This window comes from Lipotes vexillifer, unplaced genomic scaffold, assembly GCF_000442215.2.
Source record: "Lipotes vexillifer unplaced genomic scaffold, Lipotes_vexillifer_v1.1 scaffold847, whole genome shotgun sequence".
Taxonomy (NCBI): domain Eukaryota; kingdom Metazoa; phylum Chordata; class Mammalia; order Artiodactyla; family Lipotidae; genus Lipotes; species Lipotes vexillifer.
The window spans coordinates 594,600-613,852 of NW_006778821.1; the positions used below are offsets into that span (position 1 = coordinate 594,600).

The 19,253-nt window shown below is 43.3% G+C and overlaps 1 protein-coding gene across 1 annotated transcript in view; it reads right to left on the bottom strand.

Annotated features, from left to right (window-relative positions):
- Positions 1 to 2,004: 2,004 nt before the first annotated feature.
- SRPX (sushi repeat containing protein X-linked) overlaps positions 2,005 to 19,253 on the bottom strand; it is a 103,210-nt gene continuing 85,961 nt past the window's right edge. Inside the window, exons 9-10 of the mRNA XM_007451974.1 lie at positions 14,029 to 14,150; positions 2,005 to 2,543 (exon numbers count right to left, since the gene is read on the bottom strand). Coding sequence (XP_007452036.1) covers positions 2,360 to 2,543; positions 14,029 to 14,150 — 306 coding nt within the window. The 3' untranslated portion in view covers positions 2,005 to 2,359. The remainder of the gene's footprint in view (positions 2,544 to 14,028; positions 14,151 to 19,253) is intronic.

Below are 19,253 nucleotides of genomic sequence, written 5' to 3' on the forward strand. Positions count from 1 at the left end.
GTTTTTTTTTTTCATAGTTTTTGATAAAATGTGCCTCTACTGCTGCGTTTGAACTAGGGAGCACCTGTCTTATTTAGGGAAGGTTTTGTTTACTTCAATTCAGGAGGTTGGTAGTTAAGAGCCTTCCTTTTGTTTTCCAGAAGGTGGCACTATAGCAAACGTTTTGGTTTCTCTTATGAGCGCCGACTCCCTGCTAAGGTTGGGAATGTACATATGGGGAAAAAAAACGGGGGGGGGGGGATATTTTTTTAAAAGGTGGCAGCAGAGTGTGAGGGGATGTGTGCTTAAAATTTGGGGCTTTGGGTGTGCCCATGGCCTGGTAGGGGGTTCTTCGAGTGGGGGGTGGATCCCAGAGGTCCATGGGCAGACCTCTTGCTGGCATCTCAGGGCGGATAGCAGGAGATATATTCCTTCAGTTCCCTTTCCCTCACCCCCTTTTACTTTTCACCTCGTTTGCTAGAGAGGTCACTGCTGGTGCTGCCACTACTGCTTCTGCAATTCCCTTAGCTCTGTAGCCTCTTCTGAGGTCCTATCCATCCACTTTCGTATGCACAGATAGATGGAGTTCTTGGGTGTCCTGGTGTGCTGTGCAGAGGCGCTTTTGTTTATGGATGTCCAATTACATGTTAGAGGGGAGGAAAAAAAGGAAAGGCTCATGTTTACCATGATGCTGGCGTGACTCTGGAGATGTATTTTTTTTTTTTTAAATACCACAGTACACTTATTCTTCAAATAGTCTGCATCTCATTAGGCAAAGTGTCTGTAATATTTTAAGCTCGTCAGGAAGGCTTGTTTGAAGAAATCAGGGCAGGTCCTTAAACATAAGCTCATCCTCAAGGCTTGAAGCTTTCAGGTCATGGGCCAAAGGACACAAGCTGGCTTTTCACAGACAGGGGCGCTTTAATGTGGGCCGATATGTTTACTTAATTGTGTGACAAATGATCTTTTGAAACTTTCACGGCTCCCAAACTAGTCATTGGTTAACATTCCTCTCCCAACCATGTCAGTGACCTTTTTATCTGATACATCTGAGGGAGACAGAGGTCAAAGCACCTACTAGCGTGCTTTGTGGGGGAAAAACATATTTGTAAATGAAATATAACCCTATTCACAGGATAGCATTCACTGCCTAATGTTCACAAGTATCAAATCTGCTTCTAGTTTTAAACCTTCATGTTGGAATTTGGACTTTCCATCATTGATTTTGTTATTTGTTCAGGAATAGATTGACATTTCCTCTCAATGTTTGGCTGGGAAAGCTGAAAGAGTCCAACTCCTGGTTATAAGACTATGATTTTTCAGGCCCAACCTTAGGCAGTTACAAAGGCTTCGCTTGGAAGGTCTCATAAGGAAAAGCTGCTCCCCCAACACAGACTGGTATACAGTCAATGAATCACAGTCACTGGCTGGAACTGTAGCCAAGGACTGTTCATGTCCTTTCACATATTTGCATTCCTAGCCCACGTGATGTTTCTTCTTAGGTCTCTGAGGCCTTGGGCAGAGGTCTTCACGCGCCTGTGCTGGGACCTTATAGGAGGAAGAGGGGAATCTGAAGACACTTTTCCCCACTGATTCAGTATCCAGTACTTTTCCACTCCTAGACCCTCGCCCTTCCATGACCCCAGGGTGCATCAAACTGCCACAGCTGGGTCTCCCTCGACAGTGTAACAACCCCATGTCTTTGGTGATCCTCGTGACCTTTAACTGGTCCACTGGAGAAAATACAGGATGGAGAAATAATATACAATGGAACTTCCAGTTTTAGCTTCTCGGTTACACCCTCCCAGTAAGTGATTAAATTCTTACCTCTTTCATTCATTTTTGGCTTGTTGCTTTAATTGGCTCCTCTGACCCTTCCATGTTCAGCCCTCCCAGCTCAACTGAGCTCCTCCTGACAAGACTCATGTTCCCATTCCTAAAACAAACGCCAAGAATCACAGTCCTAAAACCCGTGACCACAGTGAGCCAGTATGGCTAGTGCTTGAAAAAGAAAATGAGTTTTAGTAAATTTGCTCCCAACTATTTTATTAATAAGTAAGTTTTATATGAAAAACAAGATAGATACGTGTCACACTGTAGAAAAGGCATTGAAAGCATGTGTATGGTTGTAGGTCCTATTTTCTCTACCAAATTAACCAGCCATGGAGTTAAGAGAGTCAGTATCATTCATATTTTTTTGGAATACTTCAAAGTACAAAAAGCAGTGTTAATATTTTAAGTGCAAAGAAAGCTTATAATAAAATAGACTTTAAAAATTACAAATAAAAATCTGTACATCAAGGATATTTTTCAGGCCTTCCTGTGTGCATAGCACGGATCTAGAAAGAGAAGGGGAACTGCCGAGAGAGGACCCGTCACATCAGGTGTTGCAGGTCTGGCCCATTTCAGCTTGCAGGACCATCTCCTCTTTTCTCAAGGGGAAAGTGTCGATCAAGGTGAAGAGGGCCGCAGGCGTCACCAGGGAGACATAGCGCTCCCTGTCCATGCCGTGCTTATCCACTAGCACCATACTGAAGGAGTAGAGTGGGATTCTCAGCAACAGCCTAGGGCAAGGAAAAGAGAAGCCTAGGTCACAATGGGCTCCCCGAGGGCCCTGGTGGACCCACTAGAGTCCTAGAATGACACTGTGTGCAGAGAAAGGCTTACTACCACAAAGGACTGAATTACCTTTTAGACCCTTGCTACTCAAACCTACTGGATTAGAATCTATATGATGAGTAAGATCCACCGAAGACTGGTGTGCACGTGACAGGTTGAGTAGCATGGCTTTAGAGTCTAGTGGCCAGGAAGACTTTAGACCTGCAGTGGTGCTATGTACCAATAGGTGCTCCAAGGCATGCACAACAATGCTAACAGAATTTTTCTGTATTAAACTGGAGTCAACCCCCATTCGCAGACTAGGTTTGCACAACCCCATACCCACTAGAGTCACTGGTTATCAACATTTGGCTCTGTCTGGACACAAGTTTTGGTGTTCACAATGGCAGGGGGGGTGCTACTGGCCTCTAGCGGTTGGAGGCCAGGGCTGCTGCCTAACAAACATCCTACAATGCACAGACCAGCCCTTTCCCCACCAAAGAATGATCAGGCCCCAAATGTCAATAGTGCCAAGGTTGAGAAACGCTGGCCTAGGTGAAGCTGACTGAAATGACGTCCCAAACGTTGTAGTTCTGGCCCATCCAGCTCACAACTGCATAGAGGGAATCGAACTGGCTCTTCACCTTGGGCTGAAGGACTTGGTTAATTATAATTTTTTTTTATACCTCAATTTCAAAAAGCATTTGAAGTGCTGTCAATGGCCTGTTATTTTTTCTATTCTACCCCCCATTAGAATTTAAACTGTAAAAAAAGAATATTTCAGTACCATGTTTAGATGAAAACAGCCAGAGAAAGCAAACAAACAGATAAGCTGAGCCCAAGGGAAAAAAGAGCACACTCAGCTAAACTGAACAACAAAATCTGGAGAAGACACTTTCTTTTGTGCCTTTTATGAGGGAGTTTCAAGGAAGATGGGAATACTTTCTTATTCCAGTGGGAAACTAAATTGCTAATCCACTTCTAGTGAGTAGCGATAAAAAGCGTTACAGTGTCTGCACTGGTTTCTTGTGGTAAGAAGAGAGGGGACCGCACCTCAAGAAGTGCATTGAGTTTTGGAACATGTAAACGTAAAGCGTGAAAGTGAGGTGAGAATGGAGAACTAATCTTCTCTGCCTCTTTAAGAAGAGGAATATTTAGAGTTTGGAGGCAAGGGGAGAAGGGGGAAGTCCTAGGGCAGGGGTGACCCCGGAAAACAGAAATAGGCAAGTCTGGAGGGGAAAAAAAGGCTATGCAACATTGTGGTGGCTGGAACCTGTGGGAAAGGACCTGGAGTGTGGGGTGTGGCCCAGTACTTAAGTCAGGATAGAAAACCGCCCCCCGCCCCATGGTGCCACCATCTACCACACGCGTTCCTCCCGTGAGCCTTGTGCCCTGACTAACAAAATATTATGAGGGAAAACTGCCATGAGAGGAGATGAGTGGTCAGAGCAGCAGGCTACCAACAGGTACAGAAATGCATCCGCCATGGCTAAGAGACCACAGAAATTCGGAGGATGGATAGACACCCGATGGATGAGGGGTGGTACCAGCAACAGTTCAGCGTTACACAAATGTCTGTCAGTCAGACTGAAATGAACTCCTGGAGAATCTTCTAGAGAACTAGACAAAAAAAATACAACCCCCCTCCTCCCATGGACACACCAAATCTACATACGGAACTACGTCTGGAACAGTATTCTCTACCAGAAAGCGAAAAACTAGGATAGCGACTCTTGCGTATCAGGCAAGTGAGAAGGAAATCACAGCGAAGTGGGTAGAAGGGGCTGAGACACAATCTTGTCCCAAAACCTAGCAAGACATCCAGCCCCAGTCACTGCCCCCACCCATGTGGAGGGAACTGGAAACCTGGAGTTTCTCCCTGAGGAGCAAAGGGTTCCAATCCCACATCAGGCAGTCCAGCTTTTAAGACCCAGGCCTGAGAGACAAACCCCAAAATATCTCACTTTGAAAACCAATGGGGCTCACACCCACAAGATCTGCTGGGCTGTCGCAAACTCAAACACCCCCAAGACACAGCGCAGAAGCATCCGTTTGAAAAGTACCCACACTTTATGTGAACAGGCTCATTTAATAACCTTAAAGCATCAGAGTGAGGGGCAGGGGTGTGCCAGTGGAAGCAATTTTCAAACTCTCCCTCCACCTTGCTAAAGCCAGCAGAAACCATCTCTGATCTCTTTGCAGCAGGTCGCCACCTTTACGTCCCATCTAGCAGAGACATCATCTTGCATTCCTCCTGCCTTGCTAAATCCAGCAGCACCTTACATCTCTCTCTCTCGCCTGGTTCCAGTGGCCAGCAGGCCTTATCCTTGCAGACCCTCAGGACTGCGTCTACTTGCTAAGCTGCTGCCTGAGGGTCTGCCTTCCAATCAGCCTGAATCTCGGTGCTGACTGATCCTCTCCACTGGAGCACTAAAAGGTCTTGGCGCACCCTGAAACTCTGGGAGCTATTAAAAATACAATAAGCTATATAGACAATCACAGAGGTCTGAGAGACAAGAGTTTAGGGCAGAGTTGAATAATAAGTTTCATCTCCTACCTGAGGCCACTCCTTCAAGACCAGAAGCGGCTGTTGCATATTCTAATGCATAGAAACCAACAGAGAGCCAAGTAAAATGAAGAAACAGACTAATATGTTCTTCTATATATAAAATAGATAAACATGTAAGATAACCAACAAGGACCTACTGTATAGCACAGGGAACTCTACTGAATATTCTCTGATAACCTCTGTGAGAGTATACACACACACACACACACACACACACACACACACACACACATAAAACTGAATCACTTTGCTGTACACCTGAAACTAACATAACATTGTAAATCAACTATACGCCAATAAAATTAAAATGTAAAATGATAAGGCGATTGTTAAAAAAAAAAACTTAAGCTAAATAAAATCTCAGGCCAAAATTCAGGGCCCCCCACCCAAAAAAAAAATTAAGAAGGTCAAGCTGGTGACAGCACACCACTAAACCAAACACAAGACCCTTTTCAGTGTGGGACCTGTGTGCCTGCACAGGTCACGCACCCATGAAACCGGCCCTGGGTCTACAAGTCCACCACATCTTTCCAAACAATGCAACCATGCTAAGCCAACCTCAAGTTCCAGGATATGACAGTCAAGGGATAGCTAATTACAATTCCTAATGCAATGAGATGTCTTTCTATTACCAATTCACTCTCAGCAAAATAAATGCATATCAAGTTAAATAGATAAAAAGGGACCTACTGTATAGCACAAGGAACTATATTGAATATCTTGTAGTGACCTATAATGGACAAAGGAAATGAAAGAACAGAAAAACCTCAGGAAAAAAACGTAACGAAACAAAGATAGGTAATTTACCTGATAAAGAGTTAAAAGTAATGGCTATAAAGATGCTCACCAAACTCAGAAGAATGGGTGAACATGGTGAACTTCAAAGAGATAGAAAGTATAAAAAAGCACCAAAGAGAAGTCACAGAGCTGAAGAATACAGTAACTATAGTGAAAAATACACTAGAGGGGTTCAAGGGCAGGTGAAGCACTGGAAAGTACTGGCAAACTCAAAGACAAGGCAGTGGAACTCACCCAGAGAACTACAAGAAAAAAGAATGTGTTTTCTCATTAAGATAACGTAAGAGATTTATGGGACACCATCAAGCACACTAACATTCACAGTATAGGGATCCTGGCAGGAGAACAGACAAAGAAGCAGAAAACTTATTTTAATAAGTAACAGCTGAAACCTTCCCTAACCTGGGGAGAAAAACAGACATCCAGATCCAGGAAGCCAAGAGAGTTCCAACAAAGAGGAACCTAAACAAACCCATACCAAGACACATTGTAATTAAAATATAAAAAGCTTAAAGTCATGGAGAGACTCTAATGAGGAAAAACAGCATGTTACATACAAGAGAATCCCATTAAAAATATCACATTTTTCAGCAGAAACGTAGCAGGCCAGAGGGAGTGAAACAATTTATTTATTCTCCTGAAAGATAAAAGCTTATAACCAAGAATATATTATACTACCCAACAAAATCGTTCAGAATTGGAGAGATGAAGAGTTTTCCAGAGAAGCAAAAGCTAAGGGGAAGGCCACCAATAAACCAGCCTTATAAGAAATGTTAAAGGGACTTCTTTAAGCTGAAAAGGGCACTCATTAGTAATAAGAAAAAATATCACAGTATAAATCTCACTGTTAAAAGGTAGGTATACTATGATAAAGAAGGCAAGAATATACAATGGAGCAAAGACAGGCTCTTCAGTAAATGGTGCTGGGAAAACCATACTGCTACACGTAAGACAGGAAAATTAGAACATTTTCTACCACCACATACAAAAATAAACTCAAAATGGATTAAAGACTCAAATGTAAGAACAAATCCTATAAAACCCCTAGAGGAGAACACTAGGGAGAATACTCCTAGGGAAAACACTGTGACATAAATCACAGCAATACGTTTTTGGATTTGTCTCCTAGAGTGATGGAAATAAACATAACCAAATAGCACCTAATTAAACAAAACCTTTTGCACAGCAGTGAAAACCGCAAACAAAATGAAAAGACAACTTATGGACTGGGAGAAAATATTTACAAACAATGCGACTGACGAAAGGTTAATATCCAAAATATACAAACACCTCATACAACACATTATCAAAAAAAGACAACCCACTATCCCTACCCAATGGGCAGCATACCTAAATAGACAACTCTCCAAAGAAGTCATACAGATGGCCAACAGACACATGAAAAGATGATCAGGATCGCTAATTATTAGAGAAATGCAAATGAAATCTACAAAGGAGTTCTCACACCAGTCAGAATAGCCATCATTAAAAAGTCTACAGGGCTTCCCTGGTGGAGCAGTGGTTGAAAACCTGCCTGCCGATGCAGGGGACACGGGTTCGAGCCCTGGTCTGGGAGGATGCCACATGCCACGGAGCAACTGGGCCCGTGAGCCACAACTACTGAGCCTGTGCTCCGCAACGAGAGGCCGCGATAGTGAGAGGCCCACGCACCGCAATGAAGAGTGCCCCCGCTCGCCGCAACTAGAGAAAGCCCTTGCACAGAAACGAAGACCCAACACAGCCATAAATAAATAAATAAATAAATTTGTATTTTAAAAAAAGTCTACAAATTTTGGGGAGATTGTAGACACATTCACTGTCTAATTGTGGTGATGGTTTTATGGGTGTATACATATGTCAAACCTTATCACACTATGCTTTAAGTATGTACAGTTCATTGTATGTCAGTTGTACCTTATAATCTATAAAACTCCTAGGCCATGATTTAGCAAAGTTCTTAAAATATCAAATGTATTGAAGATGAACAGTATGAAGAAATGCAAATGATAATGGCCAGCATTCTCCAGTTATACTAAGTAAAATAAATAGGAATATTATTTTCTCAAAAAAAAAAAAAAGTCTACAAATAATAAATGCTGGACAGGGTATGGAGAAAAAGGAACCCCGCTACACTGTTGGTGGGAATGTAAATCGGTGCAGCCACTATGTAAAACAGTACGGAGGTTCGTAAGAAGCTAAAAATAGAGTTACCATATGATCTTACAATCCCACTCCTAGGCATAACTCCGGAGAAAACTTTAAGCTCACCTCATCTCATGAAAACACCAAAATCACAACTGCTGAACAACCATCAACAGAAAAACACTGGAACCTACCAAAAAAGATATTTTACATTCAAAGACAACGAAGAAATGACAACTGAACAGTAACAGGGGTGGTTTTGCGACATAATCAAATCCCATACCCGCCAGGTGGGTGACCCACAAACTGGAAAATAATTATATTGCAGAGTTTCTCCCAAAAAACGTGAGAGTCCTGAGCCCTACATCAGGCCCCCCAGGTTGAGGGTCTGACGTCAGGAAGAAGAAGCCCCAGCGCGTTTGGCTTTGAAGGCCAGTGGGGCTTGAGTGCAGTAGCTCCACAGGACTGGGAAAAACAGACTCCACCCTTGGAGGGCACCCACAAGGTTTCACGTGTGCTGCGACCCAGCAGAAAGCAGGAACTCCATATAAGCCTGGGCTGTACCTACCTACAAGTCTTGGAGGGTCTCCTGGGGAGGCGGGGATCAGCTGTGGCTCACTGCAGGGGCAGGGGGGGACCAAGGATACTGGTGGCAAAGGCTCCAGAGAACACTGTCAGCATGAGCTCTCCTAGAGGTTGCAATTTTGGCATCAGGACCTGGCCCCTCTCAACAGCCTTCAGGCTCCAGTGCTGGGACGCCTCAGGCCAAACAAACCAGCAGAGGGGGAACACAGTGCTACCCATCAGCAGAGAGGCTGCCGAAAGTCTTCCTCAGCCAACAGCCACCAAAAACCACACCCCTTGACATGGCTCTTCCCCACAGAGGGACAAGACCCACCTCCACCCCCACCCCCCAGTGTGCAGGCACCAGTCCCTCACAGCAGGAAGCCTGTACAAGCCCCAGGACCAAACTCACCCACCAGAAGCAAAGGGAAAAGGCACCAGAAGTACGAAGGAGCTACGATCCTGCAGCCAGTGGAAAGGAGACCACAAACACAGAAAGCTATAAAAAATGAGATGGCAGAGAAATGAACAAGATAAAAACCCACAAGAACAAGTAAATAACTGTAGATTGGCAACCTACCTGAAAAAGAAAATGACAGTAAAGATGATCCAAGATCTCGGAAGAAAGAATGGAGGCACAGATCAAGAAGATACAAGAGATGTTTAACAAAGAGCTAGAAGATTTAAAGAACAAACAGATGAACAATACAATAACTGGAATGAAAAATACACTAGAAGAAATCAATAGCAGAATCATTGAGGCAGAAGAACGAATAAGTGAGCTGGAAGACAGAATGGTGGAAATCACTGTCATGGAACAGAATAAAAAATGAAAAGAAATGACGACAGTCTAAGAGACTAAAGCAACTAGAAGAAGAACAAACAAAACCCAAAATTAGTAGAAGGAAAGAAAGATCAGAGCAGAAATCAATGAAATAGAGATGAAGAAAACAACAGAAAAGATAAAACTAAAAAGCTGACTCTTTGAAAACATAAACAAAATTGATAAACCTTTAGCAAAACTCATGAAGGACAAAAGCGAGAGGACTGGAATCAATAAAATTAGAAATGAAAACGGAGAAGTTACAATGGACACCACAGAAATACAAAGGATCATAAGAGACTACTACAAGCAACTATATGCCAATAAAATGGACAACCTAGAAGAAATGGACAATTTCTTAGAAAGGTACAAGCTTCCAAGACTGAACCAAGAAGAAATAGAAAATATGAATAGAGCGATCACAAGTACTGAAATCGAAACAGTGATTTTAAAACTTCCAAACAAAAGTCCAGGACCAGATGGCTTCACAGGCGAATTCTGTCACCTAATTCTTCTGAAACTATTCCAAAATTTGCAGAGGAAGGAACACTCCCAAGCCCATTCTATGAGGCCACCATCACCCTGATACAAAAACTAGACAAAGATACCACAAAAAAAGAAAGTTACAAGCCAATATCACTGATGAACATGGACGGAAAAATCATCAACAAAATACTAGCAAACTGAATCCAACAATATATTAAAACGATCATACACCATGATCAAGTGGGGTTTATCTCAGGGATGCAGGGATTCTTTCACATCTGCAAATCAGTGTGATACACCACACTGACAAACTCAAAAACAAAAACCATATGATCGTCTCAATAGATGCAGAAAAAGCTTTTGACAAAATTCAACACCCATTTATGATAAAAATCTCTCCAGAAAGGGGGCACAGAGGAAACACACTTCAACATTATAAAAGGCCATGTATGACAAACCTACAGTTAACATCATTCTCAACAGTGAAAAGCTGAAAACATTTCCTCGAAGATCAGGAACAAGACAAGGATGTGTGCACTGTCACCACTTTCATTCAACAGTTTTGGAGGTCCTAGCCACAGCAATCAGAGAAGAAATACAAGGAGTCCACACTGGAAAAGAAGAAGTAAAACTGTCACTGTTTGCAGATGACACGATATATAGAGAGAGAGAATCCTAAAGATTCTACCAGAAAACTACTAGAGCTCATCAATGAATCCAGTAAAGTTGCAGGATACTCAATACACAGAAATCTCTTGCATCCCTATACACTGACAACAAAAGATCAGAAAGAGAAATCAAGGAAACAATCCTATTTACCACCACATCAAGAAGAATAAAATACCTAGGAAGAAATAGACCTGTACTCCGAAAACTTAAGACGCTGATGAAAGAAACCGAAGATGACACAAACGGATGGAAGGATATACCATGTTCTTGGATAAGAAGAATCGATACTGTCAAAATGACTATACTACCCAAGGCAAACTACAGATTCAATGCAATCCCTATCAAATTACCAGTGGCATTTTTCACAGAATTAGAACCAAAAAAAAATCTTAAAATTTGTACAGAGACATAGAAGACCTCGAACAGCCAAAGCAATCTTGAGAAAGAAAAACGGAGCTGGAGAAGTCAGGCTCCCTGACTTCAGACTACAGTATAAAGCTGTGGTCATCAAAACAGTATGGTACTGATGCAAAAACAGAAATATAGATCAATGGAACAGGATAGAGAGCCCAGAGATAAACCCATGCACCTATGGTCAGTTAATATCTGACAAAGGAGGCAAGAATATACAATGGAGAAAAGACAGTCTCTTCAACAGTGGTGCTGGGAAAACTGGTCAGCCACATGCAAGAGAATGAAATTAGAACATCCTGTAACACCATACACAGAAATAAACTCAAAATGGATCAAAGACCTAAATGTAAGGCCAGATACTTTAAAACTCTTAGACTAACATATAGGTGGAACACTCACTCTTTGACATAAATCACAGCAATATCTTTTATGATGCACCTCCTAGAGTAATGAGAATAAAAACAAAAACAAACGAATAGGACTTAATTAAACTTAAAAGTTTCTGCACAGCAAAGGGAACCATAAACAAAATGAAAAGACACCCACAGAATGGGAGAAAATATTTGCAAAAGAAGTGACCAACAAGGGCTTAACTTCCAAAATATACAAATATCTCATGAAGCTCTATATCAAAAAAACCCAAACAGCTCAATCAAAAAATGGGCAGAAGATCTAAAGAGACATTTCTCCAAAGAAACATACAAATGGCCAAAAAGGACCTGAAACGATAATCACCATCACTACTTATCAGAGAAGTGCAAATCAAGACTACATTGAGATATCACCTCACACCAGCCAAAAAGGCCATCATCAAAAATCTACGAACAATAAATGCTGGAGAGGGTGTAGAGAAAAGGGAACCCTCTTGCACTGTTGGTGGGAATGTGAACTGGTACAGCCACTATGGAGAACAGTATGGAAGTTCCTTAAAAAACTAAAAATAGAACTACCATATGACCTAGCAATCCCACTCCTGGGCATATACCCAGAGGAAACCATAATTCAAAAAGATACATGCACCCCAATGTTCACTGCAGCACTATTTACAATAGCCAAGACATGGAAGCAACCTAAGTGTCCATGAACAGAGGAATGGATGAAGAAGATGTGGTACATATATACAATGGAATATTACTCAGCCATAAAAAAGAATGAAATAATGCCATTTGCAGCAACATGGATGGACTTAGAAATTATCATATTAAGTGAAGAAAGACAAAGGTGGACAGATATCATATGACATCACTTATATGTAGAATCTTAAAAAATGATATAAATGAACTTATTTTTACAAAACAGAAATAGACTCACAGACATAGAAAACAAACTTATGGTTACCAAAGGGGATAGTAGGGGGTGGGGAGGAGGGGGAGAAATTAGGAGTTTTGGATCAACACACACACACTACTATATATAAAATAGATAGAAACAACAAGGACCTACTGTACAGCACAGGGTACCGTATTCAATATCTTATAATAACCTATAATGGAAAAGAATCTGAAAAAGAATACGTATATATACGTATAACCGTATGACTGTCGTACACCTCAAACTAACAGAATTGTCAATTAACTACTTCAATTTAAAAATGGTTAAAATAAAAAGATTTTTAAGTTTAAAGGTAGATATATTAGTAAAAGTAGTGGATTTATAAAGCTAATATAACGGTTAAAAGACAAAAGTGGTAAAATAACTACAATAACTGCTTAAGGGATGCATACACAGGATTAAAAGATATAAAATGTGACATCAAAAACAAAACGTGTCTGGAGCTTTGGAATGCCTTCAAACTTAAGTTGTTATATTTATAATGGTCCATTTTAAGTTGATAAGTTACATGTAAGCTTCATGGTGACCACAAACCAGAAACCTATAATAGATACACGAAAGATAATGAGAAAGGAATCTACGCATACCACTAAATTCATCAAATCACACAGGAAGAGAATAGAGAAGAACGTAACACAGGAACTATAAAACAGCCAAGAAACAATTAACAAGATGGCAGTAAGTATCTACCTATCAATAATTTAAGTGGACTAAATCCTCTAATCAAAAGAAAGAGTAGCTGAATGGATTAAAAAAAAAAAAACACCTATCTATATGCTGCCTACAAGGGACTCACTTCAGATGTAAAGACACACACAAAGTGAAGGAATGGAAAAATATATTCTATGCAAATGGAAACCAAAAGTAAGCTGGATCACCATTCTTATATCAGACAAAATAGACTAAAACAAAGATTATGGGCTTCCCTGGTGGTGCAGTGGTTGAGAGTCCCGCCTGCCGATGCAGGGGACACGGGTTCGTGTCCCGGTCCGGGAAGATCCCACATGCCGCGGAGCGGCTGGGCCCGTGAGCCATGGCCGCTGAGCCTGCGCGTCCGGAGCCTGTGCTCCGCAACGGGAGAGGCCACAACAGTGAGAGGCCCGCGTACCACCAAAAAAAAAAAAAAAAAAAAAAAAAAAAATTTGGGTTGCTCTGAAATTACCTTTTGGCTGTTGAATTCTGCTTTTTTTAATGCACCATTACTCAGAGTCTGAACACCACGATTCTGGCTTTTTAAGTGTTACCAAAAGTTGCTAAAATGGGACTATGGACAAGTGCCCTGGAAGCATGGGGGAAAAAGAGGCCAAGCCTGGAAAGGCTAAATTGGAGGCCTGCCCTCTTTAAGAAGACCAAGGATTGCTTAAGTCCTTTTTGCATTTTGTCCCCTTCCCATCCCACTCCCACCAAGGGAAAACAAACAAAGACAAAGCAAAAACACCTGGAGGGGGAAGGAACCCTGGTAATTACCCACTGCATCATGTATTTGGACAAGCAGCCACAAGCCAATTAATATTGTTATAATACTCCCAGAATAAAAGTAATTAAAGGTTGAAGGTCGCCTGGAATCAAGAATGAATAGAGAGAAATCAGGGAACCTGATCAGAAAAAAGCACTTTTATAGGTATTAACACTTAAGAACAGAACTTCCCCCTACCTGAGCTGCAGAGCTAGGGCTGGAGGCATAATCTTTGCTCCTATCCTGCCAATGAGGGTCGGGAACACACCTACCAGCTCCACTACGGTGATGTGTCGAAGATCCAGGCCACACTGTGCTTGCTGGAAAAAAAAAGACAAAAAACAAAACCCAAGCAGGGAGGTGTGAGCATGGCTAAAGAAAATTCCATGTCAAACTACAGACCCACAGGAGCAGCACTGTTCTGTATGGGGAAGTTGATTGGCCCACACTCCAAACTGTCCTGAAGATAGCTGAGAAATTCGAGTTCAACTAGTGGCTATAAAACCTAAATACCTTCCTAGAGGAATCAGTCAGAAATGGCTTGGCAATGAGATTTTGAAAACCTAAGCAAAATGGCAGTGTATGTATTTCCAGATGGGCTGAGACTCTGCATGAGCCACATTTCCTAAAAAGTGTCCAAGACCACCCCCAGAGGATTCTAATTTGTCTTTGCAAGGACAAAAGAGTATTTCCAGTGTCCCACTATCTGCCCTTGTTTTCACCCCTCACACCCGCCTTCCCGAAGCCCCCCCAACATGAGCATGGTGAAGAAATAAGGATAAGCGATTCCAACCCTCATCTGATGCCCTGGATTTTTACATCTGGTGACCTGGACTTGGCAGTTGCCACCCAGGGAGAGCCCTTGATGGCCTGGCTCTGGTGACCAGAGGGGCTGGAATTCCTGGGTCCCATGCGACTCTAACAGTTCTTGGTGGGCTACCACCCCTGGGGCATTGCACAGACAGCAGACTGAAACACACCCCCAGTTTCTGTGGAAGAGGCCTCATTTTTTGCGCTGGATCATCAACCTTAAGGGCAGGCTTCAGGCTCGGCATACATCTAGAGGCCTATAGAGAGGCCCTCGGGGAACATAGGCCAGGGATGCCAGCTTTGTGTTCTCCCTCTGGAGATCTCCCCTGTTACACCCGGGCAGGGGAGGTGATACATGGTCCCACCCACTACAGACTGAGGCTCCTGGCCCTTCCAGACCAGAAAGCCTGTTTGGGAAAATTTGAGAGCTGCCTGAAGTGGGCCCTCCCAGTGCCACCCAGGCAGGTGCCCAAGTTATAGCCCTAGGCACTGTGGAGTGTGGCCCGCATCTGATAGGAAGGGTTTGTGAGAACACCTGGAAGCTGTGTAACCCAGCAACTCTTAAGCTGAGAGGAGGGTGGGCAGAGCTGATGGCTGCCAGGGCAAACAAACTGGCCCTGTTCAGCCAGGCAACTTGCGGCATGAGTTGGCTTGACTCAAGGCCACCAACAAAGAGCATTAGTGGCATTTGAGGTGTTTTTCCTGCTGTGCCCAGGAAGGGAAACTGATTCACAACCTCACTTATTACTGAATACTACCTTCAGACCACCTGACCAAGGAACCTAACCCTAACACACAGGAAGCTGCATCGCCCATCTAACAGCCATGCTTACGGTGGTGCTTGAATAGAGTACAGCCCATGGCTTTCTCTGTCTGCAAAGGAAAACTGGTGGCCTCACCTAACCAAAATATTCAGTGCACACTCTTGCCTGATTTGAGTCCCCAGACAATGAGCCACGCAGGCCCTGGGTCCCGTCCTGCTGCTTTGCCAGGGCAGGGAAGCTAATTCATAGCCCCACCTACTGCTGGGTATAGTAGTACCCAGTACAAAGCATTTAGTAAGCCTGACCAGAATCCAGACAGTCATGAAGCCCATCCTACAGCTACATTTGGGCAGGGAACCAAGATAGCAGTCCTATCCAGCTGCTCTCAGCAAGTGGCACGCCCCCACCGCTAACCTCAGAGCTCCAACAGATGCCTTGACCAAACTGACCCTAATAACGGGCTCCACCTGCCCAAGGATGTTACCAGCAGACATGTCCAGAAACCTAAACAGAGCTGACTGGTGAAGAATTGTCTCTGCCAAAGTAAACCTGAAAGTCTGGAAAAAGAGATCACTTATTCAAATGAGCAGACACTGGTATAAAGAATCAAGGATCATGAAAAAGCAAGTATGTATGATACCACCAAAGGTAAGTAATAAAGGGCCAATAACTGACCCTAAGGAAATGGAGAGCTATGAAGTTTCAAAGAATTCAGAATAATCATCTTCAAGAGGTTTCGTGAGCTACAAGAACAGACAACTAAATGAAATTAGAGAAGTAAACAAAATGAGTTCAACAAAGAAATATAAACCATGAAAAAAATCATAGAGCTGAAGAACAGAATAACTGAACCAAAGAATTCAAGAGAGAGCTTCGGACTTCCCTGGTGGTGCAGTGGTTGAGAATCCGCCTGCCAATGCAGGGGACACAGGTCCGAGCCCTGGTCTGGGAATATCCCACATGCTGTGGAGCAACTAAGCCCGTGAGCCACAACTACTGAGCCTGTGCTCTAGAGCCCGCGAGCCACAACTACTGAAGCCCGTGTGCCACAGCTACTGAAGCCCACGCACCTACAGCCCGTGCTCCCCGACAAAGAGAAGCCACCACGATGAGAAGCCCGCGCACCACATCGAAGAGTAGCCCCCACTCGCCACAGCTAGAGGAAGTCTGCGCACAGCAACAAAGACCCAATGCAGCCTAAAATAAATTAAGAAGAAAAAAAGAGAGAGCTTCAAAAGCAGACTCAACCATGCAGAAGAATCAGAATCCTGGAAAACAGGACATTTGAAATTATCCAGTCAGAGGAACAAAAAGGAAAAATAATGAAAGAAGATTGAAGGGAGCCTAAGGGACTTATGGTACACAAAGAAGAATATTCAAGTTTTTGGAATTCCAGAAGGAGAAAAGGGACAAAAAGTGTATTTAAGTCAATAATGGCTGAAAACTTCCCAAACCTGGGTTGAGAACTAGACATCCAGATCCAAAAGACCCAAAGGATCCCAAATAGGTTGAACCCAAATAGGGCTACACCAGGATATATCATAATTAAATTTTCAAAAGTCAAAGTCAAAGAATTTTGAAAGCATCAAGAGAAAAGAGAGAAGTTACATACAAGGGAACCTCCATAAGACTATCAGTGGATTTCGTAATGGAAATTTTTCAGACTAGAGGAGAATGGTAGGACATATTCAAAATACTCGGGGTGGGGGGGAGGGTGACTTCCCTGGCAGTCCAGGGGTTAAGACTCTGCCTTCCAACTCAGGGGGTGTGGGCTCGATCCCTGGTTGGGGAGCTAAGATTCCGCATACCTCACAGCCATAAAGCCAAAACATAAAACAGAAGCAATATTGTAACAAATTCAATAAAGACTTTAAAAATGGTCCACATGAAAAAAAAATCTTAAAAAAAAAAATATTGGGGGGAAAACTGTCAACCAAGAAATTCTACACCCAGTGAAGCTCCCCTTCAGAAATAAAGGAGGGATAAATACTTTCCCTAAATAACGAAAGCTGAGAAAATTCATCATCACTAGACATGCTTTACGAGAAGCGTTACAGGAAGTTCTCGGAGTGGGAGTACAGTCAGCCCTCCATATCCACGGGTTCTGCATCCACAAAGTCAACCAACCGTGGACCACGTACTTTGTGTACAACTGGAGGATCCTTGGATGTGGAACCCACAGATACAGAGGGCTGACAATGGGACATGAGCATCCACAGATTTTGGTGTCCCCAGCAAGTCTTGCAACCAGTTCCCTGCAGATACTGAGGGCTAAATATAAAAGGATGATAATTAACATCATAAAAACATAAGGCAGTGTAAAACTCACTGCTATGGAAAATATAGTCAAACTTGGATTCTTTAATATGGTAATAGTGGTATGTAACTCACTTACAGCCCTAGTTTAAAAGTTACAAAACAAACATGGTCAATGGAGACAAGATGGCAGAGTAGGGGAACATGAGCTCACCCCTTCTTGCAAAAACACCAAAATCTCAACTAACTGCTGAACAACCATCAACAAAAAATATGCTGGAGGGACTTCCCTGGTGGCGCAGTGGTTACGAATCCGCCTGCCAGTGCAGGGGACAGGGGTTCGAGCCCTGGTCCAGGAAGATCCCACATGCCACAGAGCAACTAAGCCCGTGTGCCACAACTACTGAGCCTGTGCTCTAGAGCCCATGAGCCACAACTACTGAGCCCACATGCCGCAACTAATAAAGCCTGTGCTCCGCAACGAGAAGCCCCCTCAATGAGAAGCCCGCGCACCACAACAAAGAGTAACCCCCGCCTGAAACTAGAGAAAGCCCACACGCAGCAACGAAGACCAAACGCAGCAAAAATAAATTAAAAAAAACAAACACTGGAACCTACCCCAAAAGATACCCTACATCCAAAGACAAAGAAAAAGCCACAAGATGGTAGAAGGGGCACAGTGAAATCCTATACCCACTTGATGGGTGAACCACAAACTGGAAAATAATTATACAACAGAGGTTCTCCCACAGGAGTGAAAGTTCTGAGTCCCACATCAGGCTCCCCAGCTGGGGGGGTCTGACAATGGGAGGAGGAGCCCCCAGAGAATCTAGATTTGAAGGCCAGTGGGGTTTGATCACAGGGATTCCACAGGGCTTGGGGGGAAACAGAAACTCCACTCTTGGAAGGCACACACAAGGTCTCATGCTCACCAGGACACAGGGGAAAAAGCAGTGACCTCATAAGAGACTGGGCCAGATGTACCTGCTAGTACTGCAGGGTCTCCTGCAGAGGCGGGGGTGGGAGGGGGCAGCTGTGGCTCACTGCAAGGACAAAGACACTGGTAGCAGTAGTTCTGGGATGTACTCATTGGCGTGAGCCTTCATGGAGGACGCCATTTTCTCATCAAGACCTGGCCCCACACAACAGCCTGTAGGCTCCAGTGCTGGGACACCTCAGGCCAAACAACATTAAAAACTCCAACATTCGGGGAGGGGGAAGGGTGAGGTGTGTTAGGGCGAGAGAGAGACATGGACATATATATACTAACAAACGTAAGGTAGATAGCCAGTGGGAAGCAGCCGCATGGCACAGGGAAACCGGCTCGGTTCTTTGTGGCTGTCTGGAGGGGTGGGATAGGGAGGGTGGGAGGGAGGGAGACAAAGAGGGAAGAGATATGGGAACATATATATATGTATAACTGACTCACTCTGTTATAAAGCAGAAACTAACACACCATTGTAAAGCAATTATACCCCAATAAAGATGTTAAAAAAAAAAAAAAAAAGAACCTAGTGATATTGGTCATTACCCAACCTCTCCACATTGCAGCGTACTTATCTGTACAATGTACTAATGTAAGAGGAGAATTAA